At 61.1% G+C, this 27,610-nt stretch overlaps 1 protein-coding gene across 2 annotated transcripts; it reads left to right on the top strand.

Annotated features, from left to right (window-relative positions):
• Positions 1-1,017: 1,017 nt before the first annotated feature.
• On the top strand, positions 1,018-27,610 carry TMCC2 (transmembrane and coiled-coil domain family 2; the record flags this gene model as incomplete). Of its 2 annotated transcripts, XM_082330110.1 has the most annotated exons (6): positions 1,018-1,128; positions 9,405-9,911; positions 16,862-17,026; positions 25,325-26,259; positions 26,578-26,713; positions 27,299-27,610. In XM_082330110.1, exons 1-6 carry the CDS (start codon positions 1,045-1,047, stop codon positions 27,608-27,610), a joined length of 2,139 nt encoding a protein of 712 aa, XP_082186236.1. In that variant the 5' UTR covers positions 1,018-1,044. The 2 variants fall into 2 exon arrangements, with proteins under 2 accessions (XP_082186236.1, XP_082186237.1); XM_082330111.1 differs by lacking the exon at positions 16,862-17,026 and having other exon boundaries at positions 1,019-1,128.

Below are 27,610 nucleotides of genomic sequence, written 5' to 3' on the forward strand. Positions count from 1 at the left end.
CGCCGCCTCCCTTCTCAGGGGCAGCGCCTCAGCAAAGCCGCGCTGCGTGCGGCGCGGAACCTTTATCGGTGCGCCGCGGGGCAAAGGGGGAGGAGGCCGGGCGGACCCCGGACGCGCGGCATGCCGGGAACTGTAGTTCATCCGCGCAGGGAGCCTGCGCGCCGCGCGGGGGGCGCCGGGAGCTGTAGTCCCGTGGGGCCGCCGGGGCTCCCGGGCGGGGGCAGCGCCCCCGTCCGCCCTCCCGCCGCTGCCGGCCCCTCCCCGGGGCCTCCGCCACCCCCGGGCAGCCTGGGGGGCAGGCGGGGGCCGGCAGGGAGGCGCGGCGGGTGGAGATGGGGAGCAGCAGGCGGATGCCGGCGGCCGGCGCAGCCCTCGCCCGGAGCCACGCCCGCACCGAGGCAGAGCGGCGGCGGAGACTCGGCCGCGGCGGGACGGCCCCGCTGCCCGGTCAGCACCACCGGGCCCGCGGAGCTGCGGCGGGCGAGGAAAGAATAATGATAAAACAATTGATTACAATAAAAAAGACCTATTTAAAAAGGGGAAGCAAGAGGCGAGGCAGCGCCCCGGCGGCAGGGCAGCGGCCCGCCGGGCTCTCGCCCCGTCTCCGCGCTGCGCGGACCGGCTCGGCCGGGGGCGGCGGGCCCGGCAGCACCGAGCGCCGCGACAGCTCCGCGCCGCCGCCGCCAATCGCCGCCGCCGGCCCCGCCCGCCGCCCTCCGCCATTGGCCAGCCCCGCCGCCACTCAGGCCCCGCCGGCGGCGGCGGCGGCGGCGGCGATGCCGATGCCGGCGGGCGCGGAGCCGCCGCGGCGCGGAGCCGCCGCCCGGCCCGGGCACGGCGGGGCAGGGGCGGGCGGGGCGGGGGCGCGCAGCCCGCGGGCCCCGCAGCGGCCGCCCGGACGCCGCCCGCCGCCGCCGCCGCGGCCGTAGGCGCCCCCGCCTCCCGGGGGCACGGCGCACCGGTATGAAGCGGTGCCGGTCGGACGAGCTGCGGCAGCCCGAGGAGGACCCCGGCGCCGCGGGGGAGCCGCCCGGCCCCGCCGCCATGGAGGCCAAGCCCGGGGAGGCGGCGGCGGCCCCGGAGGCGGGCGCTGTCCCGCCGCCGCGCACCAAGCCCCCCGACCTGAAGGTGAGCGGCGGCGGCACCGGCCGGCGGGCACCGGGGGGCTGGCAATGGGGCGAGAAACCGGTGGGGTCAGCGGAGGGACGAGGACCCCTTAGGGTCGCCAGCAGGGTTACCAATCGGGCAAGCACCCTATGGCGTTACCGCTGGGGCTACCGGTGGGCTGTACGCCTTGGTGGGTACCACCGTCCCCACGCCCTGGTCCCCGCTCTGCTACAGGTGTGACCTTGGAGGATGTGGGATGGCCCCGGGATGGGGATGCTCCTGGGATGGGGATGGTCCCGGGATGGGGATGGTCCCGGGATGGGGATGGTCCTGGGATGGGGATGCTCCTGCGATGAGGACACTCCTGGGATGAAGATGTCCCAGGTTGGGATGCTCCCAGACTGGAGATGCTCCTGCATGGGGATGCTCCCAGGGGAGGGTATGGCCCTGGGGTGTGGGTGCCCCCACAGCGGGCCACCTCCCAGGGCCGAGATGCCTCATGGTGGGCTTGCACAGGCACACACGGGGCTGGGCACCGCCGAGGCCGTGGCCCTGCTGCAGCCTGGCCACCAAGAGCAGCGATAACAATAGGGCGGCGGTGGGAGAGGCAGGAGGACCCTGGTGACACCACTCGGCAAGGGGGCTGCGGGCACGAGGGTCGCACCCCAGGGCAGGTCTGGAGCGGGCTGCCATCACCCGAGCAGGCTTTTTTGGGGTAACAGAGCTGTCCCCCTGCAGAGGGGCTGAGCAGACCCCGGTAAATTACTGCCGGAGTCAGCCCAGCGCTGAGCGTGGGGGAGATGCTCGGGGGACCGCCAGCCGCGCTGATGGGATTAGTGCTGCGGCAGCCGGGAAGCACCGTGTATAAATGGTGTATAAATGGCCCCGAGGCTGCTCCTCCTGTGCCTTCGGGCTGTGTCCAGTTAATGAGGAAAACAAGTTACGCGGCACTGCAGCGCTGCGGGAGGGAAGGGAGCCGGTCCCCGGCGGCAGGGTGCGGGCAGAGCTGTGGGCAGGCAGGACGGGGCGGTCCCGGGTGGAATTGGGCAGAAATTTCCTGTGGGTTTGAAAGCAGAGCAGCTCTCACCCCCAGCTGTTCAACAGGGTCCCGCTGGCGTGGATGCGGTGGGGTTTTTTGTTGCAGAGATGAATTCCCTGCTTGTAACTTTGGTGTTTTCAGGCGCTGCAGCACGTTGCGGCCGCGGGCAGAGCGTGCTCGTGGCAGTGCTGTCAAAGGCGATGTGGCAGTCGCGCCGCGGTGGTACGGAGGTGCCGCTTCCACTCTTTGGTTTCAAAAAGACCTAGACAAAAGTGGAAAATGTCCCTGGTCACCCAGGGGCAGCCTGGCATCCAGGACAGAGACCCTTGTGGAGCACCCCAGCCTGCCGCTCGGCCTAGAAGGTCTTACCAGCACGGTCAAGGTCACGCGGGAGCAGGGAAGCACAGCCAGGACTGCCAGGCTGCTGCCATGCCTGCATGCCTCCCTTCCAGAAAGGCAGCCAAGAAATAAAAACTCCCATTCCTGTAGGAGAACTCAGCTGCTTTAAGCACAAGAAGCCCTGTGGTTGCAGGGCGCTGCTTGCTGCAACACGTGGTGCCTTTTCCTCGATGTCCGAGCAGCAGCTCTGGCTCCTGAGGCTGTTTTGGCTTTGCTGATGTGATGTCCAGCTGCTGCTGCTGCCCTAAAAAGAGCTGGAGGGGAGAACCCCATGCCAGGGGAAGGCACATCCATGGGGATGTGGTGCTCAGGGCCACCCAAGGCTCGGTGGGGTGGGACACCCTTATCTTGAGGAGGCTCGACTTGGCTTGGCCAAGGTTATGCTTCTCATCCGCATCATCCCCCAGCCTCTCTCCATCCCACCCGGGGCCCTTTTCATCCCTTTCCAGAAAGGGGTGGGAGCGTGGGGCAGAAGGAGCCGCGGCTGACGATGGGGATGGCCACCAGACCAAGCGTTCCTTGGTCGGCGCGTCCAGCTCTGAGCTGGAGCTCAGCCTGGTCTGCAGCCCAGTCCAACTCGCAACAACAGCAGTGGCCAAATGCCCATTGATTTTATCGATGCGAGTATGATACCCTAATGCAGGTTTGCCTCGCGATGCTCACCTTTAACGCATTTGTAGCTCAGCAATTAATTGCCTGCATGGAGCGAATCCTCAAATTTGCTTCGCCAGGCAGAACGCATGAAAAATTGCATCTCGGTGCTGCCCACAACTTCCACGGCAGAGCTGGGCGCTCTGCCTGGCCCCGCCACAGACACCACCGATCCAGCCACTCTGCCTCCTGTTGCTACGATTAGTGCCATCGTTAATATAATCTTAAAGTTTTCCTGCCCCAAACCCCCTCTGGAGCTGCACTGCATTCGCCATGGTGGAGCGGGTTGGGACAAGCTGGTCCGTGGCCCCTCTGCTGTCCCCAGGCTGGCATGGTGCCACACACCAAGACCCACAGGTTCATCTCCCTGGGGACACTGAACAAGCATCAGATGTAAACTTTTGTTTGCTGCCAGCCGAAGATGGATTTGAGCTGGCAACCTGGAAACAACAGGCTGCCTTGTGTCATCTCCATCCCCTAACCCCGGCAGATCCGCGGCAGCTCTCCATTCCCCAGTCCCGACTCCGTCTCCTTTGCCGAGAGCAAGGGCTCCATTAGGCGAAAAGCGGGGAAAAAAAAAAGTTCTGGCAAGGAGCAAAGCAGATGCATGACACATAGTTCTGCTCAAAAATACGTTGGGTGGCAGGGATTTCTGCGCTCTGCAGCAGAGTGACTGGATCCATACAAAACACTGCAGAAGGAGACATTCAGCCTCTTGCGGCTGCCGGGGTGTCCGGGGCGTCCCACCACCAAGGAGTTCACCGCCTGGTCCTGCTCCCACTTTCCCCGAGCATCTCTGAGCTGAGTGTTTTCCCTGGGTCTCTCTCTGGTTTCCCAAATGGGCTGATCTGGCCAAGGGCGGAAAGTTGAAGCCTGACATCATTTCCATCTGCAGTTTCACGATCTTGGTCTTCATGGCTCCTGCCTTTCCCTCCTTTGAACCTGAAAGCTAAGATCAGGAGGAGTCCAGAGGCACTGGCCTAAGCTGTTCCCTCTTCCCAGGGCCTGATTGAAACCCCACATCCATGGGCAAAATCTTCCCCTGGGCTTCCTGGAGGTGGGGAGCCTCTCCTGGGGAGGAGGGAGATGAAGGACAAGGAGAGGTCCCACCATGGGACGTGCAGTCGCCAGCACAGGTCCTGCCCAGAGCAATGGGGTTGGGACAGGGGTGGCTGGAGGGGACGGGGTGAAGTGTTAACCTCCTCATAGCAGGTCAAACCCCTCAGCTAGTTTATTTTTTTCGAAGGTCCCTCGCTACTAGGGGATGGGTCTGGGGGTGGAGACCCCCTGACGTGGTTCAGAGGCCCCCCCATGGCGGTGCCTGTGCAGGCTGCTCGCTGCAGGGAGGATGCGGAGGACGACTCCTCTCCATAAAGGTCACCGGCCCCTATTCTAAACCCTCAGGTACATTTATATTTAATCCCTCGCACGAACAATTTTCCAGGCATATTTTGGTCTTGAAAGGACACCGCCAAGGTGAGCCGGCTCCCCTGCGGTTAGCGGGATGGAGCTGTTGTCAAGCAGCTCGAGCAGGAGCAGCGCGGTCCCTGGAGCGGCCGCATCCATCATCTCCCCGGGGCATCGCTCATCAAAAGCTCTTGGGCTGCTGGCAGTGACCCCGATGGGTCCCTGCTCTCTCCGCTGCAAAGCTGCACGCCGCGACCCCCTGTCCCGCAGGGAGAGGAGAGCATCCTCCGGGCAGGGTGCAGCCAGAAGGACAGCGTGTTTCCCCGGGGTTTGTGCCAGGCGCGGTGGAGGGCGAGAGCCGAGGCCGGGGCGCGCTGCCCTCCCGGGAGCTGCACGGTGCGTCCCAGCAGACACACGCTCATGTTGGTGTGCGGTACTCGGCTGAGGCCAAGCACCCTGTGCCCAGCTGCCTACAGGCCCAGCCCCCCGCAAGATCTGACCCCCCACGGTCCCCATCCTTGCTTCCCACTGAATTTCGGTGCTCAGCATCCCCACAGTCAATTCAGGAGACGCAGAGGTGACAGCCGTGGGAGAAGTGGTCGTGGGCTGCCGCTCGCTGTGTTACTCGCCTGGGAGCACAGCTGGCTGCTCTCAGCACCAGCAGCAGAGATCTCACCCTGCAAATGCCCCCCGAGGCTGGGAGCTCGCGGGGGTCCGCAGCCCCGCAGCTGGAGCCACACCCGGGCAGTCGGTGCCGGCCCCGCAGATGTTATTCTGGAGAGCGTTCAAGGAGCTGCGTGTCACTATAGCGTTTTGGTAGTGCATTAAACAACATGACTAACGTTTGTCACATGTTTGTTCTCTCATCCTGTCCCCGGGAGGAGAAGCGTGTGTGGGGGAGTGCTTTATTTTCCATTTTAGAACATCTATACGTTTTCCTTGGCATTTGTGGCAGCGGGAAGAGCGGCAGAACAGGGGCTCGAGATGCTGGTGTGAGATAGGGATGCGAGGGGCAGCTGGGCTGGCTGCCACCCCGCTGGGACAACTCTGCCCCCGGCCCCCCGCCTGGCTGCTGGCAGTGGGGTGCAGGATGGTGGCAGGACCCCCTTGCTGGGGACCCGTAGGAGGATCAGCTGGAGAAAGCAGCAGGAGGACTAGAAACCCTGTGCCGGGGCGAGCAGGACCTCCCGGGGTGCTGCTGCTGTTTGCTGCGAGCTGCTCAGTGGCTCATTCCCTGTCTCTGCCTGCTGGAGGAATGGCTCCCCCCACACCTTAAAATATGGAGTGCTGTGGGATGGGATGGGACGGGACGGGACAGAACAGAATGGGAGGGGATGGGAGGGGATGGGATGGTCTTCCACCGTGTATATGCAATGCCTCCAAAGGGCTGCGGAGTCTTGGCTGGAGCCTCTGGGTGGGCCAGGGATATAAATTAAACAAACAAACAAACAAACAATAACAACAACAACAACAACAACAACAACAGAGTGGGACTTTGCAGCATGTGGCTGTGCTATAAGGTCATGGCAACAAGATCCCCTCCTTGTGCGTCTGAAAGCCCAATAAGAGGTTTGGATGTTGGGGCAGAGCTGGAAAACCATTTAGCGAGAAGCTGGGAGGCTTCAGGCTGTGTGGCCATTTGGCAGCGGGAGGAACACTGGCCCCGGAGAGCCCGGCACGGCCCGAGAGGCAGGGAGGGATGCAAGTCCCCGCCTCAGCGAGCAAGGGCAGCACCTGGCTCTCCCATGGGATGTTGCCAAAGAGCAGCATCCCAGGCAAAAGAGTCATCCAAGTCACTGCCTTCCTGCAGTATATGTTGGTTTGGGTTAAAATGGTTTTTTTTCAGCTCTTGGCCAGGTGTGCCTTGTCGCCACAGTGTCCCTGCAGGGCCGGGACTCTGCTCTCGGTGCAGGCAGGGCGGTGGGATGGGTACAAGGGGGGGCTCGTGCAGCTCCCTCCTAGCATCTCACATTTTAGCAATTAGTTTCCGTCAGTGGATAAGCACGTAAGAAGGAGGGAGAGAGTGTGACCGTGGTCAGCCCAGAGCCGTGCTCAGCCAAGCCGTGTGCCTGGGGCTTGACCCTGTCGCAGCCAGCAAGAACCGATCCACTTACCGGGGCCGTGAAGCAGGAGCCGCTCCTTTGACGTCCACGGCAACAAGTCCCCACCACCGAGCAGGAGACCCTGGCTGCATTAATGGAAAAGACGGAAGAAACAAAGATATTTTTGTATTTATCGTAGTGTTTCACAGCTGTCTACACTGAGAAATTAATCTCTGTATCCATTGCATCAGTTATTAAGCAACGGCTGTTCCAAAATAGCCCGTGCAGACGCTTTGTTCTGAGCCACGAGTAGTTTCGTGCCAGAAAAATGCCTCTGCATTGGAAGTGCAGTCATATCCCGGAGTAACATACAAAAACAGAGTTTTTACATCAGCAAATGCTCTGCAATAACTATTGCAGAACGGCTTGTTCGTGGTGACCGCTCCCGACCACTCTTTAATGCAGACAAGCCTTTAGCTCGACAAGCCGTCGATCTGGTGGGGGTTCAAGCCCAGGACAGCAGGGCTGGGATTCCTCTCTTTGCTTTCCTACCCCTTTTTCCCACGCAATCTCTTACCGTCCCGCCGGGAGCCCTACCTGCAGAGCCCAGGAAAGGTTCTTCCAGGAAAACTTGGAAAGGGCCTGAGGAAAGTTTCTTTTAAAAGGTGAATTTCTGTCAGATCGAGCTGTTGGGCCAAGAACACCTGGGGGGCGACTGGCTTCCAGCTCCACGCTGGTGCTGGAAAAATGTCCTCTCCTTTATTGCCGGCTTTGCTTTTATTTTGTTTTCATTACCCTCAAGGAAGGGAGTTGGTTGTTTCTTTTCACTTGGACCTTCTAAAGGGCTAACTGTGCATCCGTGGGTATGCCGTACCCTTGATGGTAGAAATCAGTGGGTTTAGAGTTATTACCTATCTAATGCTCTCTCTGTTTCCATAGAGACTCTATAAATAGAATAAAATTTAAATCACTATTTCCTGAAGTAGCAATTCAGCACCGTAGATTTATTATATATTTCCTAGGAAAAAGCAAAAGGATAGAAATTTTCATTATGAATGGATAACAGAAGGATTAAAGGATTTGCCTGTAGTGTTTAGTGACACAGGATCTAATTGCTGATTCCTTGTCAATATTACAGGTGTGATGAGAATTAGACCCTTATGGATTTGGACTTTGTGGCTTAAATGCCTGGGATTTTTAGGAGGAGTCCTTTCCGTATGCCCATGAAATCCTCCACAGTCTGCAGCTCCTGGAGGTCGTGTCTCAAACATCACTGCTTTTCTAAAAGCCGGGGCTTTTGCCAAGTGTCCGCTGGGGCTATAAGTAGCTCCCAGTTCGGAACCCGCTTCACGCTGGTTTTCAAGCATTAGTAAATGGCAGCGCCGCAGTTACGGGAACCAGCATCCCTGGGGAGAGTCCCAGCCGCAGTGAATCAGTGGTGAAATGCCCCGAACGTCAGCAGGGTCAGGACTGGCGTCCGCAAAGGTAGGGTGCTCGGCTTAACTCCAAAATCGAGACAGAGAGCAACAGGGCAGACTTGTGCCTTGTGATCGGCTGGGTTCCTGGTAGCTGAGGCTGCTTTGGGAGTCGAGAAGATCTTTCAACATCCCAAGATCATTTACTTGCTGTCTGGGAGCTGGGATGGACCGAGGATCTGGCATCTGGCATCTGGGATCTGCTGAGCCCTTTGCAGATGCTGGAAGTTGCTGCCCACGCTGCTGCCTCCCGGTTGACCACACGCAGGGGATTGCGGAGGGCACCCAGCCAAAATCTCCCGTGGATGCAAATCTGGGTGTTCCAGTGTCTGCAGGGAAACCACTCCGGGCTGACCCGGCTGTAATCAAGAGCACGACCTGTTCCACCATCCATATTGCATGACTTTGCTGTGGTTCCGCCCCGATTCCCAGGAGCCGGCATGAGAAACGCCGTGTGCTCTGTGGGAACGTGAGTCTCAGCCCCCTGGGAGAGGAAGACCCGGGGGTACGCAGGGGAGCAGCATGCCCCCATCTCCTGCTGGAAACCAGTTCCTGCCCAGTGGGGACTGGATTTGGGGGCACTGGGCCACGAGCTGCAATTTCACCCCTGTAAGCGAGGCCAGCCTGGTCCGTGCTGTGCTCAGAGGCCATGGAAAATCCCCTCGGCAAAAGCCCTCCCCGATCCGTCCTGGAGCACGTTTCGGAGAGCAGGTGGCTCCCAGCAGCGTGTTGGTGGCCGAGGCTCCAAGGCTGGGAGTAACCAGGGCTTTTCTAGCTAAGGACAAGGCTTCTCGGTCCCTGCCGCCTGCAGAGTCGGGGTCTCTGCGCAGCACGTGGCGTTGGCTGCAGCAGGCACCCTCCTCCCTCCATTGCTCTGAAGGGTCTTTCTGCTCCTCTTGCTACTTTTAGGGGTAGCCAGCGCTCATCGGAGACCTTCCCCCAGTGTGGGTAATGCTGTTGGAGCTGCATACCTGAGCCGTCCTGAGCCACCCTGCTCAGCCCTCAAGTGGCCACTGATGTTTAGTACTTTTTCATGGGTGTAAAGTGCAGTGCCAGCAACAAGTGCAGTGCCAGCAACAAGCAACAAGGCTTGTTCTCTTTCGCAGATTCCTTTGGGCTGATCTGGGGTCCCCAGAGCCCACCAGAAGCTCTTTCATCCTTTGAGCTTCACGTTTTGGTTTGGCGTTAGCATGGGCACCGTCCGTCAGAGCCGTGTGTGCCAAAGTGGGGTGATGCTGTCCCTTCCTGACAGTAACCGGGGTTGTTTTCTCTCCTCTCCTGCAGAAAATCCAGCAGCTGTCCGAAGGGTCCATGTTTGGCCATGGCCTGAAGCACCTTTTCCACAGCCGCCGGCGGTCACGGGAGCGGGAGCACCAGAACTCGCAGGACTCGCTGCCGCCGCACTACGGCATGTCCGACCACGACTCCCCCGACGAGAAGGAGCGGTCCCCGGAGATGCACCGCGTCTCCTATGCCATGTCCCTGCACGACCTCCCGGCGCGTCCCACCGCCTTCAACCGGGTGCTGCAGCAGATCCGCTCTCGCCCCTCCATCAAGCGCGGCACCAGCCTGCACAGCGGCAGCCGGCGGGCCAAGAGCAGCTCGCTGGAGCCCCAGAAAGGGAGCCCCCACCTCGTCCGCAAGGCCCCCCAGGACAGCAGCCTCACCGCCATCCTGCATCAGCACCAGGGCCGCCCCAGGTCCTCCTCCACGACCGACACTGCCATCCTCCTGGCCGAGAGCGGGACCGTCTACCTGCTCACCGAGGACACCGAGTGCCTGGCCGATAAGGTAGGGCTGCGCCGCGGGGGCCTCCTTGGGCAGCTGGGGGGCACGAGCGCATGCCGGGGGGCCGGGGCAGGACTGGGTGCAGAGCACCCCAAAATGCTGTCGGGAGGAGGCTGTCCCTCCGGGCAGCGCTGGTGGCACTGGGTGTGCAGGATGATGGACAGCAGCCCCTGCCCAGGAGCGAGCTGGGTCCAGAGGCTGCCGGGGTTGATGCTCCTCTCGTGGGGAGGCGAAAGCAGGGACGTGCATCGGTCTGGTTCCCAGAGCACGATATGAGGGAGGGAGAAAGGGACCTGGCCAGAGCTCTGTGTCAGTGGGGTGGGACCCCCAGCACGGGCTCGGGGGGGATCCTGGGCAGCCCAGCCCAGGGGCTTGGCCCGGCGGCTGCAAATTGGTCCCATCTGAAGTGATTTTTAAACCACTCTGTGCAGAGCTCATAGAGAGGATGGTATTTCCATCTAGCGTTTAGCCCTGTTAATTATGAAACAGCTGAGATTAGCGCAGCAGCACGGCACGCTGAGGACACGGCGAGAGCGGGGAGAGGTGCTCCGGGTGCCAGTAGGATTCTCCATGTTGGCTCCTCTCCTCGGCCTGTGGAGCTCAGGGGGGTGTCACACTCTAAAACCACTCTCTGCAGCCCTAGATGCATCCTGGTTTTTTCTTAATTTACCTGAAAACGCCAGCAGTGAGTTCGCAAAGCAGTAGAGCTTGGGGTGGGGAGATGGCCAGGCAGGCTCCAGCACCCCGTGGGGGCTCGGGGGTGGGTGGCTTTTGCAGGAATAGCTGTGTAATGGGATGGCAGTGGCTGGCAGAGCTGCGGGGTGGGACAGCGGCGGGGGTCGGGTCCATGCGCTCCTCCTGAGCAGTGGGACCCAGCGGGCGCAGGGGCTGGGGGCAATGTGTCCCACGCCCCCCCCAGCCGCTCCTCTCTCCTTGGCACCGAGTCTCTGAGAGGGAAATCTGACCTGGAGACTTCTGTTGCCCTCTGAGCTAATGGAAAGAGGATCAACCAGATACTTTTTCTTTCTGTTTTCACTTGCCTGTTTCAGTGCCAAGCTGCAGCTGACGCTCACGGCTTGCAGCGGGTGCCAGCGCGGCTGCCCTGCCACATCCGTGCAGGGACGGGGCCACCACCGGGATGTGGGAATCTGGTCCCAGAGGATAAACGCATCATTGTATTTGCAAGAAACAGCTGCCCAGGTCCTCTCCCCTCTTTACTGTGTGCAAATCAGGGCACCCCAACCCTTCCCTGGCAACCCCCGTGCCGCACCCGGACCAAGTGCCCGAGCAGGGCCAGGGGCCGTTCAGGTTGTTAACTTGAGCACCTGCAGCCAAAATTTCATCCATCTGGCCCGTGGCATCGGCCTCGCAGGGAGCCCGGTCCTGCTGAGCCCTCTGGGGTTACGGCCGAAGCTTCGAGCCGAAGCGGCTCAGGACAGAAGCACCCGGAGGGAGGCGAGAGCAGAGCAGGTCTGCGTCCGCTCGCGGAGCAGCGCAAAGAGCACGAAAAGGAGATGAATAATTAACTGCATATGACACAAAGAGTAATAAGAAGAGAGACGATACTGGGGCCTTTGTGGGGCAGTGGAAAAATAACCTATTTAGAGAAACAAGAGCTATGTGATATTCTCATGCCGTATTATTTTTCCATAGCCCTCAGGAAACCCAGCCGCCTGCCGGCAGCAAACCGGCCCCTCTTCCGCAGGGACGGCGGGTGCTGCCGTGCCCTGGGCACGAGTACACCCGGCACAGCTCCGCCGGACCCCGGCAGGCGGGTTTGCACCCAGGCTTTGGGCCAGCAAGCACTTCACATCACCTCTGCCCTGTCCCGCGGGGGCCAGCCGCCTCTGCCTCCTCCCCGCTTCCCCCTCAGTTTGGAAGCCGCCGCCCCGGGGGTGCACAGGGCCCCTGTGAAAGAGCCGGTTTTTCCCCCAGAAATTTCATGCTGAATTTTCCATCCGTTGCATAAGGGCCTGAGCGCATGTTGGATTAATCCCTCATGGGATCGCTCAGCCTCAGCAAATGCTTTTTGAACAGCTATTGATTTTTTTTTTCCTTTTTTTTCTTAATTAGGTTCCCGCAATTTTCCCTTCCCTACCTTCACCTGTACCGGTTCCTCGCCTGGTCCCCGCCGGCGCAGGGCCACCCTCAGCCCTGCTGGGGCCGGGCACACACAGTTCCTCCCCCCTGCACCCCTAAGTACCCCAGGAGGCAGCTGCCGGGGTGCTGCGGCCCCGGGGAGCAGACAGGGCGGCGGGAGGCGGTGAGCGGGACTACGGCACAGTCTGGGCATTCAGCGCCGGGCGCCGGTTCTGCCTGAGGCTCGCGGTGTAATCAGAGAGATGCCTCGCATGCCCCTGCGCTGCCTGCACGCTGCCTGCACCTGCAGCTGCCCCATGCCCCGGCACAGCTGCCTGTCGTGGGGAGAATCCCCGAGCCGTAACCCCCAGCTGGGGCTGGGGGTCTGTCACCAGCACTGCATGTTGGGGACTGAGCTGGGGACAAGGCTTTGCTTTACGGGGTGATGCCCACCTGGAGCACACGTGTTCATGGCTTCCCCCCCGCCGGCCTTCCCCGCCGTGCTCTGCTCACCTTGTGCATGCAAAGAGCAGCTCCTGAGGAGGGTGGGATGACAGCGCGATGGCCCGGACGTCCCCTGCCTCCCGCTGGCAATTGAACGCAGTTTGGGACCAAGGTTTTGTACATCCACTCTGCTCTGAGAACCGCAGCCGATCGATGTGTGCCCGCGGGGTGCGTGCTCCCTGCTTTGCCCTGGCACGGCTCTCCGCTCGCCGGCGAGCCCGTCGGGTGGGCTGGGGGAGCCGCTTCTCCGGGGCTGCGGGTGCCCACGGCCAGGAGCCCCGCCGGATTGCAAGCAGCCGCTCTCCCACGCATCCCATCGTGCGTGGCTCGCCTGCTTAGCCAAAGCGAGGTGGTGTGTTTGGGGCGTACGTTGGTGCCGGTGTGTCCGGGGGAGCACGTGGCTGGTGTTGGTGTTTCACACGAGGACGTGCCGGCTTGCAGACATGGTGGCACGTGTGACAGCGGTGGTGGCAGTGGCCTGGTTGGAGCAGGGGGAGGCTGCAGAGAGGGACCACGCGTGGCGATGGGAGTGTTCTGGAGAGCTTTCTCGTTATCTCACTAATCTCCTCCTGGTGACCCGCCAGCGCCTTGTCGGAGAGGCGGGCAGACGGGCATTACCGGCTGGGACGGCCGCCGAGGCCCTGGCACCGGCAGCAGCGGCTGCGGGGTCTCCCCGCAGACCCCGCTCTCCCGTGGCAGTGGGGTCACCGAGCGTCGGTGCTGGCGGGGCAGAGCACCCCGGGGGGACCCTCGTCCCCGTCCCCGTTGGGGCAGACGGAGCCGGAGCGGGGCGGCCGCGGGGTTTTGTGCCTGGTGCTGCCGGGGGGCTGCGCGGACGCCTGCGGGGACTGCGGCATGGTCCACGTCCAGGTGAGCCCCCCGTGCGCCGGGGCCTCGGGGTCCCTCCGAGCCCCCGCAAGCCACACCGAGCAGCGGCGGGGGGCGAGCGGGAGGGAGCCGGGGCGAGCGGGCTGGATGCGGGGCCGGTGGCCGTTAGAGGGCAGCGTTACCGCACCGGCGTGCACGGGTGGCTGTCCGTCCGTCCGTCCGTCCGTCCGTCTGCGCGCAGCCCCAGCCGGCTTCTGCCCGGCATCCCAGAGGAATCCGTTCACAAGTGTCACGAGTGCAAGTGCTCAGCCCCGGCCGGCAGCAGGGCTCGGAGCATCCCCCGAGGGGGGCGAGGGCCGGACCCTGGCCCGGCTCCCTGCCCGCCTGCCCTCGGCCTCCCTCGGCAAGTGACGGCACCAGCTGCCACCGCTGCCCGCGGCCCCCCACATCCCCCCTGCAGCCGCCTTGGCCCCCCGATGCGGATGCTTCTCCCGTGAGACACGGGGGAGGGACGGGGGGGAGCAGGGGGGGCTTCGTGCCACGTCTCAGCTTTGGGCTTGCGGGCCAGGCCGGCTGCTGAGCGGCTACGAGCCATGCTTAATCATGGGCTTGTAGCCTGAGTGTGCCACCTCCCTGCTCCCGTCTCCTCCCTCCGCTCCCCTGCTGCCTGCCCCGTCTCTGCGGGAGATGGGTGGTCTGTGGTCCTGGGGCTCTGCCTTGCCGGGGGGACCTGTCCTTACGGCCCCATCCCCGCCGTCCTGCTGCCTCAAGGGCACCAGCACTGCAAACACAGGGCAGGATTCATCCCGCTAAATTTAGATGCCGCTGGGTCAGTGGCTATATCAGGGCGAGGCGGATTACAGTCAGCAGGGAGAAACCCACAGTTTCTGAGCATCCGCCTCCGGGGTGGCTGTGGCCCACGGGCATGGAGGGGTTTGGGCGAGCGGTGGCTGGGAGGCTGCGGGACGGCTCAGCCCTCGCCCTGGGACAGCTCAGCCCTCGCCCCGGCAGCTCGGGGCCGTCAGGCAAAGTTCATCTCCCCTGCTCGGGCATCTGCTTTCTGGCTGCAGCGTGTCCAGCTCAGCCCTGGCTCCCTCTGGCCCTGCCGGCATCCGACCGCCTTCGGTTTCAGGGCGGGGACGTGGTTTCTCGCCTCCTACGGCTCCGGTTACCCAGAACTGGTCTCAGTCGACAACTGGGACAGGGACAACGACAGGGACTCTGCACAACCCAGCCGTGACCCCCGGGGCTGGCCTGGCCCATCAGGGGGCTGAGCAGCCCCAGCCTGGCTCCAGCTCGGAGGGGAGATGCCCCGGGGCCGGGGACGTGCTGGGAGCAAGCCGGGTTTGCTCCATGGTGCTTCTTGAGTATCCTTTCTCCCTGCGGTGGGTGAGGACGTGGTGGTGGCAAGGGAGGTCGGCCGGGCGCGCTGGGGTGGCTCGGGTGGTGGGATGCTGGTGAGCGCTTTGCTGTCCCTAAAACTCACGTTCAGTGGAAATTTCGTGGCGCCGGAGCCAGCAATCCTAAAACCAGGAGCTTGAAGCTGAGCTCCTGAGCAGGTAGCCTGCTTCCTGGAGGTGCTGAGCACCTAAGGATCCCTGAGGAGCTGGCAGAAGCTAAAGGGATGCAGGACCTTCAGGTCTCACTGCTTTGATTGCTGTCCCCACATGTCTAACCCAGGCAGGGGTTTCCCCTCACTCTCTGCCTCGGTTTCCCCAGCTGGGAACCAGGGCCAACATTTCCCTGCGTTGTGTGAAGTCTCTTGCATCTCTTTAGGAGGATTTGCTGACAAAAGGAAAGCACATCCTCCCCCCCCAGCCAAACTCCGGGCAAGTTCTGGTGTTAAAATCCCAGAGGAAGGAGCTGAAATAGGCCAGCGGTGACTGCAAAAGTGAATAGATGGACCGGTGGGGAAAAGCTACCCTCCCTGCAGCCCCACGGCCGGGCACCCCACGGCGTCCGGGCAGGGTCCCAAGGGGGTGAGCCGGGGAGCACCCATGTGCGGAGACCCTACAAGTGCCCAGGGTCTGGGGGGGGGGAACTGCTGACCTGCTGCAGACCAGGCATCACGAAACTGGAGGTGCGAGGGTACTCGTGTCCAGGTTGGCTTCCACTTCTCTGCCTCCGTTTCCTCGCGTGTCACAGGGGAACGAGAGTCTGAGAGTGCGGGGTGGTGGTGGGAACTCGTTCCCTCACTCCCATCGGGATGGTGCTTCGAGGAGCAGTTCGGGAAAAGCAGATAATAGCTGTGAAGACAAAGATACCCAAGATTGCTGCTTAATTAATTCAGGAGAAGAATATCAGACTCTGGTACTGATTCACCCCCTAGCAAAAGACATCGTGTTCCTCAGCCTTCGCTGACATATGGCTGTTGTTTCCAGCCCACCAGCAGCTCCCGCTCCGACAGGCAGGCACCGAACGCGCCTCGCCGCCTGCCCCCGGGGGATTCGGGTCGAGCGAGCGGCTGGTGTGCGGGGTGGATGGCCAGGGCGGACAGGGCAGGACTGGGGGAGCAAGGGTTCGTGTCTGTCCTGCAGTCTGTCCTGCCCATGCCCTGCTGCCGCGGGCAGGCGGCTGGGTTGTAGCTGAGAGCAGGATTTGGCTCCTGAGTCAGGATGAGCAAAGCAGGGTCCTGCCTTATGACTCCTCGCCCCGCTGCGGCTGCAGCTCTGCCTCTGCCTGCCTTCCCCCTCAAACCCTTCCTACATCAGCTGCCGAAAATCCCCCCCCCAGCTGCACAAGCACCCTGTAGAGGCGGCGAAACCCAGCTGCAGCATGGGCTGGGGGTGCTGCTGGTGGTTTTAATGCTGTCTCACCCAGCAAGCGAAATAGCAGCACCATTGCTGGAGCACCCAGGGTTACTCCCTCCCGTAAAAACAACAACGGGAATTTTTCCAAAGATTCTCCAAGCGTAGGCAGGGCCCTGAATAGCTTCACCCGTGAGGGATGGTCATTGAATCATCTCTGCAGAAGTGTTCCTCCTGGTGACCTGTGAGCCCAGGGCACGAGGGACAGTCCCCAACCCGGAGGACGTGGTGTCAAATTAGGAAACGCTGGGGTCCGCATGGTGTGGCTGGGCACAGAGGCACAGGGACTCCCTGAGCCCGGGGCAGGCAGCGGGGACAGATCCCTGCCACCCCGGGGATCTGCCCGTCTGTACCCACGCAGCCGCCTTCCCCACGGGGCTCTGCGCCGGGTGCTGTGCAGGAGCAGGCTCCCCGCCTGCTGCCACTGAGAGCCCCGTGGGATGGTGGCATCATCCCAGCTCAGACTGGGGACCGGGGAACCGCCGCGTCGCGGCAGCTCGTTTGTTTATTCTCTGCATCATTCGGAAGGCAGCCTGGCCAGGCAGCTCTTGGCGGTGCTGTTTGTTCTCCCAGCACAGTTGGAGGAGCAGGACCAGCCCCTGCGGCACCCAGCCTGTTCCCGCTCCCCCGGGCTCCCTCCAAGCTCGCCAGCCTGTGCTGCTTGTTCTTGACTGCCTCAGAGCCTCGTAGTGCCTCTCTGCAAACGCACGTCCTACGATCCTCTGCCCCTTGGACTCCTTAACCGCAGCCATGACAGAGGGAGAGGATCCGGCCGCCTCGCGGAGCATCGGCCCGGCGCTTTGCAGGAGTGACCAGGGCATCCTGATGCCGGAACAGCATCCTCCCGAATCCTGTCCCGGGAAAAGGATATTGCTCTTAAATTCTCTGTTGGGTGTCTTTGTAAGTACCCTGCTCCGCTCTCCTTCTGCTCCTAGGCACCGGCAAGGCAAGGACTCGGGATGTCCCAGAATAAGGGGTGAGGAGCAAGGTGGTACCTGCAGGTGAAGGTCAGGCTGCTGCTGGGCTCTGTGTGGCTGCTGCTTGCAAGGGTTGAGGTCTTAGCCAAGAAGCCACTTGCTTTAGACACCAAATTCCCTTGGGAACGCGAGGTTAAGGAGCAGTGGACTTTGCAGATCTTCACGTGTATCAGCGTCCTGGCTCCTGATAATCCGTACGCAGCTTTCCCAGCCCGGTCGAGGACACTCTGGTGCAGCTCGGCCAGCCTTCCTCCTTCTTTTAGAACCTGTGCTAAGCTCAGGCCCTGTGCGTTCCTGCTAAGCCCAGCCCCAGCTGCCGCCTGTGCTGGCCAGCAAAGGCAGAGCCCAAGCCCAAAATTTGCCGCGTGTTTGTGTTGCATCGCTCGGTGACCTGTCTCTTGGTTGAGATGCTCGGACCAGGACATTGTAGGCAGTCAGGGCTGGATTCTGCACGACTCAGCACTGGCACACACCGAATGTGCTGTGATTTTGTGGCCATCCAGGGATTTTCTTTGCATGGGAGCTGGGGTTTACTTATTTTTAATTTGCCTCTTACAGGCAGGCCTGAAAAACAGAGCTGCTGCTTTCTAAGCAGTGGACTAAATGTAAAGCAGAGCTGGTGCTAAGGATGAAGGGGAGTCCGCCACCAACCTCTTGGGTAATTTCCTTGCACTGTTCCCATGCCAGCGGGGTTTTTGCATCGTGTGGAAGGGAGGCTGTGCCCTTGGGAGGGGAGATGCTGCACCACTTCTCCACCGTGCTTTGCCAGGGCATTAATAGGTGCTTTAATTCTTGCTTCTGCAATTATTTGCTAACCCTAACCTTCCCCTTGCACTGGGGAGCTGAGAACAGGTTGCTTCCTATGAATCAAGCTATCTGAGGTCCCCAATAAATAAAAAAATGCTCTCCAGGTCTCGTTGCAACAGGCTGCCTGCAAAGTCTCATCCCGAGCATCCTGGCATTTATCAAATCCTCACTTCTTCAGCCTCGTCTGGGGAAATTTGTGCTCCTCCGTCCTTCCCCGAGGCCAGGGCCAGCCGGGCGGGTCAGGCAGGGTTTGCGGGGGGCTGGGAGCTGGCAGGAGGGGTGGGGGGCCATTACAGTTAACCCCAGGCTGGGAGGACCGAGTCGCAGCACAGAAGCGGGGCTGTGCCTGGCAGCCCCAAAAAGCGCTTCCCTGCCTGCAGCACGGCTGCAAGCGGCTGCTGGGGACCAGAAGGGCTTCGGGGCCGGCCCCAGCGCTTTAAATGAGGGAAATGGAAAGCAGAGCTCGGAGCAGGGAGGGTGTTTTCCAGAGCGCCACGTGCAGCTGGGGATTTTTCCTGCCCTGCTGAGGCGACGGAAGAGTGATGGGAAGTGACCTCTGGCTCCCGTGCTAAAACGAGAAGTGATGCTATGAGAGATGTTAAACCAAAGATGAATGTCCCTCGGTAATCTGCCCTGCGTCATGCCCGGAGGCATCCACGGCCCGGGGCTTGGCCAGGCTGCAAAATCCACCCTCGCTGGGGCTGCTCGGTGGGATCGGAGGGACGGACGAGAAGCGGCGCCTGCCCATGGGAGACACACTGCTCCTACCCACGCCGGCAAGGAGCCGCGTGTGCTGCCAGCACCGGTCCCCGTGGGCAGCATTGCGGCGTTGCCCGCGGGGTCTGGCCGTACCCCACGTCTCTGCAGTGTCGGTGCGGCACCGGGAGGAAACTCTGCTCCCTCCTCGCCCTTCCCCAGCGCGGCTGAGCCCTGTACGGTAGGCACAGCTGGTTTCTGCTCCTGACGGGTTTAACTTACCGGGGAATCTGCTCTTCTCTGTGCCTTTCGGTACGATGGTACCACAGCCCGCTGCCAGTGCCTGCAAACGGTGGGTGAGGAAGGGCCTCAGCGCTGGCATGCACAAAGCTTGCTCATGCAAACTCGCAGCCCGATGGGGACAGGAGGCTTTTGCTTACGAGATCCTGTCCTCCCGAGAGGACAGACAGAGAAACACGGGAGCTGCTAACAGCTCCGTGTGTAGAAGCAGCTCCTGCCGGGGATATGTGGCCTGCGGGGATGCTCAGGTCAGCAGGGGGCTGTGCCGTCCCCAGGCTGGGGTGCAGGGACCAGCGCTGCTTCCCCAGTGCAGGGCCCGCAGCCAAGCCCAGTTTGGGAAGACGGCACTGGCGAGCTGTGCTGCCACGTGGTCGATTTGGCCTGTCCCTTGCTCTCCTGTGAACACCTGCCAGGCGTGCCGGCACGGCTGGGGATGCCCCGGGCAGGGTGCCATGCACGGTGCCGGTGCCGCAGCGGCGGGAGTTTGGGCTAGAAGGGGCCAAGGATTTTAGTTATTGGTGTTTAACTGTGCTTTGGCAGCTTTGCATCACAGATCGGTCCGTGATGGGCTGCTCCGGCTCTGCCTCCTCCCCACTCCCAGCACCCAGTGGGGCGCGGAGAGCTGCGAGCGTGGGCACCGGCACCAGCATTGGTCCGGCAGTGCTGGGCTAAAGGATGGGGTGATTCAAGGAAATCCATTCCCAGCTCAGAGCAGCCCAAGCAGAGGCTGTTGCTTCTGTGCCCCTTTCCTCCCGTCACACTGGTCAGCTCATCTGCAGCTGCGTATGCCCGTGGCCAGCAGTGCAGGCAGCCCGCGGCCAGCAGTGCAGGCGGCCCGTGGCTGGCAGTGCAGGCGGCCTGCGGCCAGCAGTACAGGCAGCCCGTGGCCAGCAGTGCAGGCGGCCCGCGGCCGGCAGTGCAGGCGGCCCGTGGCTGGCAGTGCAGGCAGCCCGTGGCCAGCAGTGCAGGCAGCCCGTGGCAGCCCCTGCCCCAGACCTGTCAGACCTGAAGTCTCCTGGAAGGAAAGAGCTCCCGCAGGGAGGCTTTGCCGCTGTTGCGGTGTCTGTGGTGAGGTTTAAGGGAGTTCACATTTGGAGGACACGGAGGGACTAAGACCTGGCGATGGTGCTTTTATGGAGCTGTCGAACCGAACCTTTCAAATCCATCCATGCCGGGCTGGGTTGATTTTTGTGCTGCCCACCCCAGCTGCTAAACCTGGGCAGAGCCAGCTCTGGCGCGGGCAGCACTGGCTGTGCCGTGCTGGCTGTGCACCGCGGGGTAGCTCAGAGGTGCAGCGTTGCACCCAGAGCCTCTCCGAGACGGCAGGTTACGCTTCCAGGGCACGGCCGGACATAGGGACAGCCCGAGAGGTGCTGGGAAGCGCGAGGCTGAGCAGTGCTCGGCTTGTTTCAGCTGTGGGAGCGGCACGGTCTTCCCCATTAAACATGCATCTAGGTCACGATCAGCTCCTCGGTCCGGCCTGTACAATTCAATGTGTGGCTGAAGATACTTCCTAAGCTGTTGTTGTCTTGTTGCCTTTTTTGAGAATAACCAAACCAGAGAGCTGCAAATGAACCTTTCTCATTTAGCCCGTTGTCTGCGGCTGCACAGATGCTCTGGTCTGCAGCCACAGTTGGTTTGAGGTTTCCGCATCAGCAGGGCACGTTCAGGGCTTTGGTCTGGCACAGAGTAAGGCTGCGGGCTTAAATTCTGCTTCCCTCAATCACTTTTATCCAGGCCTGATCCTGCAGCACTGGCTGCATAAACCCTGCTCTGTGCAACCCCATGGGTTTGGGCTGAGTCAAATGCACAAGCTCGCGGTCTCCTTTCTCGCCCAGGACTTTTGCTTTGGCCCCTCACCATCTCCACTGGTCCCGGCATAAATGCAGCGCCTGGGGGGTGACTCCAGACTGCCACTGGCTTCTGCAGAACCAGAGCCTGCTGTCGTCCCTGCTTGCTTTTCAGACATCCCATTTAGTATCTTTTTAATTGCACGTGAAGTCTCAAACACTTGTATCTGGTCAGTCGGCTGGATGTGGTTTCTTTGCATTGCGTGTTCTCCCGTGGCAGAATCGGGTCGGCGCAACCTTCCCCATCGCTCTCCGTGGCGTGAGCGGGCCGGATTGGGGTCTATCCCAGTGCACGGCGTGAGCCAAGACACCGCCTGGTCCTGGTGCTTTTAGCTCCCTCAGGCTGCCCAGATCCTTGCTTGGCGACTGTGTTTTTCCCGCATGTCGGTCCCAGCCGGGGTTTTGCTTTATGCGTGCCTCCCCCTGCCTCTCCCAGGCTTTAGGTCCTGGTATGTGACAGAGCAGATGGCAAGGGCCCGTCCTGACCCCCTGCGTCAGGGCACAGGCAGTGTATGGGGCTGGAGGCGTGTGAACATCCCGCCACAGGGACGAGGGGGGGTTGCGTTACAGCCCTGAAAGCTCCAGTCGCTGAGCGCTGTAAACAGCTCCAGCAGATTTCCTGAGTCGGCAATCCTGCTGCAGCCATCGGCTCAGTCCCTGCGCGTTCGGGAAGCGCCCGGGGACGCGAGGCCAGCCCTGACGGGGGTCTGCAGGAGGGCTCTCCTCCTCCCTCCCTCCCTGCTGCTCCCCCGAAACTTTGCTGCTGTCAGCTGCCGCTTTCCCCGGGCCAGGCACCCTGCCATGGCAGCCAGCGCTGCCCGCGCATCGCTGCCGGGCTCCGTGCCGCCGCGGGGACACGGCCGAGCAGCCCACGCCGACTAGCCCTGGGGGACCTGAGCCCTGCCCGCCATGGAGGTAGGTCCCGGCAGCCGTTGGGGTTGGAATAAGACCGCGGGGAGGATGGTGATGGGCAGAGAGACCCACAGGGGCTTTCGGTACCTCTGTTTCTGGCGCTCCGTGAATGAAACCCACTGGCATGATCCGTGCCCGTGCAGCAAAGATGGGGTGGGAAGCTCCGCTGCAAGCTGAAACCCTTAACGTGCCTCCCTACATTATGTAAGAAAAATTATTCTCAGGCTGATAAATTAGTGGAGGCAGCTGCTGCCAGCCCGTTGTGTCCGTCCAGGGGTGGCACGGGAGCAGGCAGGGCAGGCAGGGCAGGCAGGGCGCGGAGGGGGACACAGGGCTGCCTGCTTCGCTCTCTGCTGCAGGCTTGAAAGGAGGGTGGGAAGTGTGAGTCAGGGCTCCTGCTTCTATTTTCAATGCCTGGGGTGGGTAACGCAGTCCGGTGGGAATAGCGGCTCCGCTCTGGGAGGCACGGGGCTGCAAACGCACGTGGGGATGGGGAGGGGACTGGGGACACCCAGAGCGTCCCCTGTAATGCTGGGCTCATTGCAGTCGCCAACTCACAGGACAGATGCTGTCCTAGATTACGCTGATAAAGTGCTCTGGGGAAGAGGGGCCATGGAAGCACCCACATTTAATGACTGCCCCAAAATCAACCTCCCCACATCCACTGCCCACCTGCATTTCTCTGCCGGCCGTGGCCTCTCCCCTGTGGCTTTCCACAGCCACCAAGGGCCCAGGGCATGGTGACACCCACACTGCAGAGCTGCCGGATCGGTGTCCACCCTACCTGCCAGCATACCTCGACAGCTCGGTGGTACTTATGTTTTCCACGCTCGAAGGTGCATATGGTCCTTCCCATGGCCGTTGCATCCCCAGGCTGTGTTTCAGCTGAGAACCATGGTCACCCTCTGTAGTGAAAGTCCTCGCTCGGGGTCAATGCAGCAGAAGCCACGGCGTTAGCTCATCCACTGCGCTTCCTAGTAGGCTATAGGGTATGGCAAACAGAATAGTTCAGGGCATGAGTAAGTGTCTTGAGAGTTTTGTTCTGAACTTTGCAATAATTGTGCAATTTCTTAAGAATGGGTTTAAATCCCTTCCAGTGGTGGGTGTGCCGGGAGACCCGCAGCCCTGCGCTGGGGACACGGCCACGAGCGAGCTGCTGGGCCCCGAGCTCCTCACCTGCCACCCGGGCTCTCTTCCATCACCCCTGCAGCAGCAAATAAACCAGCATTGCATAATTGTGCCTGGCCAAGGCCCTCTAAGTACTGTTCGCTCAGCTTATTAGCTTGAGCCTTTTGCATATCTCAGCTCTCCTGGGTTGAACTCTGTTGATAAGAATAATTTTTCTTCCTGCGTCCAGCATTCCTCCTGCATCCCACATCAGCCCCTGCTCTCCCCTCCGAGCCCGCCTAGAAAACAAGTGCTGGAAAGCAGCGCTTTCATTTTGATGTGCCTGCCAGAAGGTTTTCTGCATGTAGGGAAAGTGTGGCTTTTATTAATCCCCCTGTTAAATCCTCTGCGCAGTCGTTTAGGCTTGCTGGGATTTAGCAGACACTGTCTGTTAATACTGCAGAGATCAGTATTGTCTTTTGGTTGTTTTCAAAGCAATAACCTGATGTGGCTTTCATATGATGTGCCCTGTGTCTGAGAGAGAGCAGAGCTTTCAGTGGTGCTTGGGGAAAGGATTTCACCCCAGCCACGTCAGCACGGATGGGCAGCATCGGATCCACGCCATTCACCGCCCATCCTGCCCTCCCTCCCCCCCGTGCTCCCAAATATACTCCCACAAATAAATCCAAAAGACTGGCTTTGCAGGGGCAAAGGTTTGGGTGATTCCTAAACCTTTCCCTGTTTGGCAACAAAGTTTGAGCAACTTTTCCCCTTTACTGGCCCAGTTGGAGCTTCCCATTTCGGCATCTCCGGGGCTGCCATTTCCTTCTCCACGGCCGGTTTGTCCCTTACTGTGCAGAGAATTGGGCGTCGGGGCAAAAAGTCTGTTTCCTGCTGCTTCTAATTTCTGCCCCTCGATAAGGAACCAAAGCAAAACCCTTCGCAGGGCGGCCGGAGGGCCCAGCCTGGCCGAGCAGCTAAGAATAGCCTGGCAGCGGGGTCTGAAAACTCCGCAGGATCGTTGGGCATTATTTTTTTTTTTAAAAGTGCTGATCCAGCTGCCAGCTCTGCCCCGTGTCCGCCTGCGGGCTGAGGGCTGCTGGGTTGCCCCTTTGCTCTCATCCTCCAGCCCCTGCCCCATATCACAGTAGCGCTGCTGCAAGGGAGAGAGAAGGGAAACCTCGGGGAGGGGGCTGGGGACGCTCCCACCGAGCTCGTGGTTGCCTGCTTCTGCCTCCCGAGGAGGCTGAGACCCCTGCAAGGAGACCCCAGCATGAAGCACCGACACCCCGGGCTCCCAGCAGGACAGCAGCGCCGGGGAAAGAGGAGATGCAAGTAGGTAGCAGGAGGGCAGCCTTTGGCCCTACTTTTCCAAGCCCCACGCGGGACCTGCTGCAGGCGGGAGTGTTTATAAGCAGCATCTTGAGGACATTCCTCCCTCCCGCGCAAGGCATTTCCTGGTGATAACACACTCCTAAGTAATGATCTCGCAGCATTATCCCTATTAAAGGGTCATTCGGGGAAAGTGTGATGGAAATTAGAAATTATTCAGGTCTGCCAACAGTATTTAACTTTCAAGCAGCTCTTAATTAGAAGCCAGGAGCCATTTATACAACCACTGATATTTGCATAAGAATCTGCATGTAAAACCCAGCAACTGGAAAGATTTAGTGATTTTTTTTCAAGTGGCAAAGCGGCGTGCCTGGGTCGGAGAGCGTGAGGCAGGACCCTGGGTTGCAGTCCAGGCTCTGCCAGTGATTTTAAGTAAGTGTGGCCTCAGGCAAGGGATTTCCTCTCCCAATGCTCCAATTTTTCCATCTGTAAAATGGAAATCAGCGCACGGCCAAACTTTCTAGGTGGCAGCTTGTGTTTGCAGAGGGGTCTGGCATTGCCAGGTGAGAAACCTTGCAAAAGAAAGCACAGGAGCCCCTGCACCTGCAGCCAGCAGCTCTCTGGGGAGCAGGAGCTGCTCCTGAGTAACCTGCAAACGGGGGTTACGGCAGAGTTTCTCTGCAGCTGAACAACAACTGTGTGTATCTAGGATAAAAGCCCAAGTCTGAAAATGAGACTAAAATACCTCCGGCTTGCTTAATCCCTGCTCTCACTGCTGGTTTGGTGGGAGATTTGCTGATGGGTTCCCGTTATAGCTCCTTTTTCCCTGGCTGGCGCTGGGTGTCCAGCAGCCCAGAAATGCGAGTGCCCGTCTGCACAGAGCGAGGGCGGAAAGTCAGAGTCGAGCTCCCGGCAGCAGATGCCCCTTGCTGGAAGCAATTGGCCAAAACCAGCCCCAAAACCCTAATGATTTTGTTGCTGCACCCTCTAACTGGCTTATTCCCGGGATGCCAGCAGTAGTGGTATGGCTGGGAAGTGCTTAACCAGCCAGAAAAAGCCAAAAAAACAACTTCTCGCTATTGCTCTGGTTAACTATTCTCTTGCCTCCCTCTCCCTCCTCTGCCCCGCACCCCGTTCCTCTCCTGCCCCCTCCCCGGGGGCTGCCTGGGCCTTCGCTCCCTCCGTTGAGCATCGCCCTCCTCTCTCTTTGCTCGCAGCTGGACAAGGGGGACGTGAGCGCGCTCAGCCTGCCCTCCACCGCCGGGCACGGCGACGCCGATGGCACCGTCTGCCTGGACGTTCCCGATGGCACCCCTGACCCTCACAGGACAAAAGCCGCCATTGAGCACCTGCACCAGAAGATCCTCAAGATCACCGAGCAGATCAAGATCGAGCAGGAGGCTCGGGATGACAACGTGGCCGAGTACCTGAAGCTGGCCAACAACGCGGACAAGCAGCAAGCCTCCCGCATCAAGCAGGTTTTCGAGAAGAAGAACCAGAAGTCGGCGCAGACCATCGCGCAGCTGCACAAGAAGCTGGAGCACTACCACAAGAAGCTGAAGGAGATCGAGCAGAACGGCCCTTCCCGGCAGCCCAAGGATGTTTTCCGGGACATGCACCAGGGTCTCAAGGACGTGGGCGCCAACGTTCGCTCCAGCATCAGCGGCTTCGGCGGCGGCGTGGTGGAGGGCGTCAAGGGAGGGCTGTCGGGTCTGTCCCAGGCCACCCACACCGCTGTGGTCTCCAAGCCCCGGGAGTTCGCCAGCCTCATCCGGAACAAGTTTGGCAGCGCGGACAACATCGCCCACCTGAAGGACACGCTGGACGACGGGCACCCAGAGGAGGCTTCGCGGGCTCTCAGCGGCAGTGCCACCCTGGTCTCCAGCCCCAAGTACGGCAGCGATGACGAGTGCTCCAGTGCCACCTCCGGCTCGGCTGGTGGCAGCAACTCAGGGGCAGGACCCGGCGGCTTGGGAAGCCCCAAGTCCAACACGCTGGACAGCCACCACAATAACTTCGACACCATCCTGGAGGAGCTCCGGGAGATCAAGGACAGCCAGTCGCACCTGGAGGACTCCATGGAGGACCTCAAGGCCCAGCTGCAGCGGGATTACACCTACATGACACAGTGCTTGCAAGAGGAGCGGTACAGGTAGGGATGGGTGGGTGCCAGGGTGGCAGCACATGTCACCCAGGGGGGCTCTTCGGGGACCACAAGGCCACCACCCTGGGCTTGTTCAGCTAAGCCCTGCATGCCAGGGACGTGGGGAGCTGCAGTCCCCGCTGCCAGACCCCTGGCAGCACCACTCCCGGGGAGGATCATGCAATGCTTTCCCTTCGGCAGCCGTAACCAGCTACAGCCAGGAGCGGGGTGGGTCAGAGGGGCCGGGCGGCTTCCCCAGAGTCAGGAGGGCAGGGGGGTCCACGGGGGGACCTGCCCGTCCCAGCGCCCCTCCACCCCCGTGCACAGGTACGAGCGTCTGGAGGAGCAGCTGAACGACCTCACGGAGCTGCACCAGAACGAAATGACCAACCTGAAGCAGGAGCTGGCCAGCATGGAGGAGAAGGTGGCCTACCAGTCCTACGAGAGGGCACGGGACATCCAGGTAGGGGAGTGTGAGGGCTCAGCCCCCCGCTGCACCCTCCATCCACAGGGCAAGGGAGGGACCCTGGGCTGGGAAAGAGGGTGGGCAAGGGGGATCCCTTTTTCTAGCACCCTCCAGACGAGGTCCTCACTGTGATGCTGTCACAAGAAGAAGCAGGTAACTAGGCCATGTCCCCAAAATCCCTGTCTGTGCCCCAGTGAGTCCCTGGGTGCTCAAGGCAGGGCAAGGCTCCGGGTGGATGGCTGCAGTGCTGGGCTGTTACGAGCCATGTGTGGGCCAACACATAGTCCCTGCTGTCCCAGTTTGGGTCATCTCCCCTGCTGCAGTAGGTACTGCTGGCACCGAGACCTTCCCCAGCACAGGCAGAGCGGGATGGGCATGCACTGCACATCGCATGGGCCAAGGGTTTGCAGGGGGAAACCCCTTTCCAGCTGGGGTGATCACTGTCACAAGGTCGTGCACCCATTGGAGCCGTGCAAGCAAAACCTTCCAGCAGCAAGGTCTCAGAGCATGGGGCAAGTACCGAAAGCCCTCGTGGGGCATCCCCAGAGCCGCTGGCCGGCCCTGACTTGCTGTCCCTCGCAGGAGGCGGTGGAGTCCTGCCTGACGCGGGTGACCAAGCTGGAGCTGCAGCAGCAGCAGCAGCAAGTGGTGCAGCTGGAAGGGGTGGAGAACGCCAACGCCCGGGCGCTGCTGGGCAAGTTCATCAACGTCATCCTGGCCCTGATGGCCGTGCTGCTTGTCTTCGTCTCCACCATCGCCAACTTCATCACCCCGCTCATGAAGACCCGCATGCGCATCCTCAGCACCGCCCTGCTCGTCCTCTTCCTCTTCTTCCTCTGGAAGCACTGGGACTCCATCACCTACTTTCTGGAGCACGTCCTGCTCCCCAGCTGA

The sequence above is a fragment of the Platalea leucorodia genome (genome assembly GCF_965183815.1).
Source record: "Platalea leucorodia genome assembly, chromosome: 19".
Lineage (NCBI taxonomy): Eukaryota > Metazoa > Chordata > Aves > Pelecaniformes > Threskiornithidae > Platalea > Platalea leucorodia.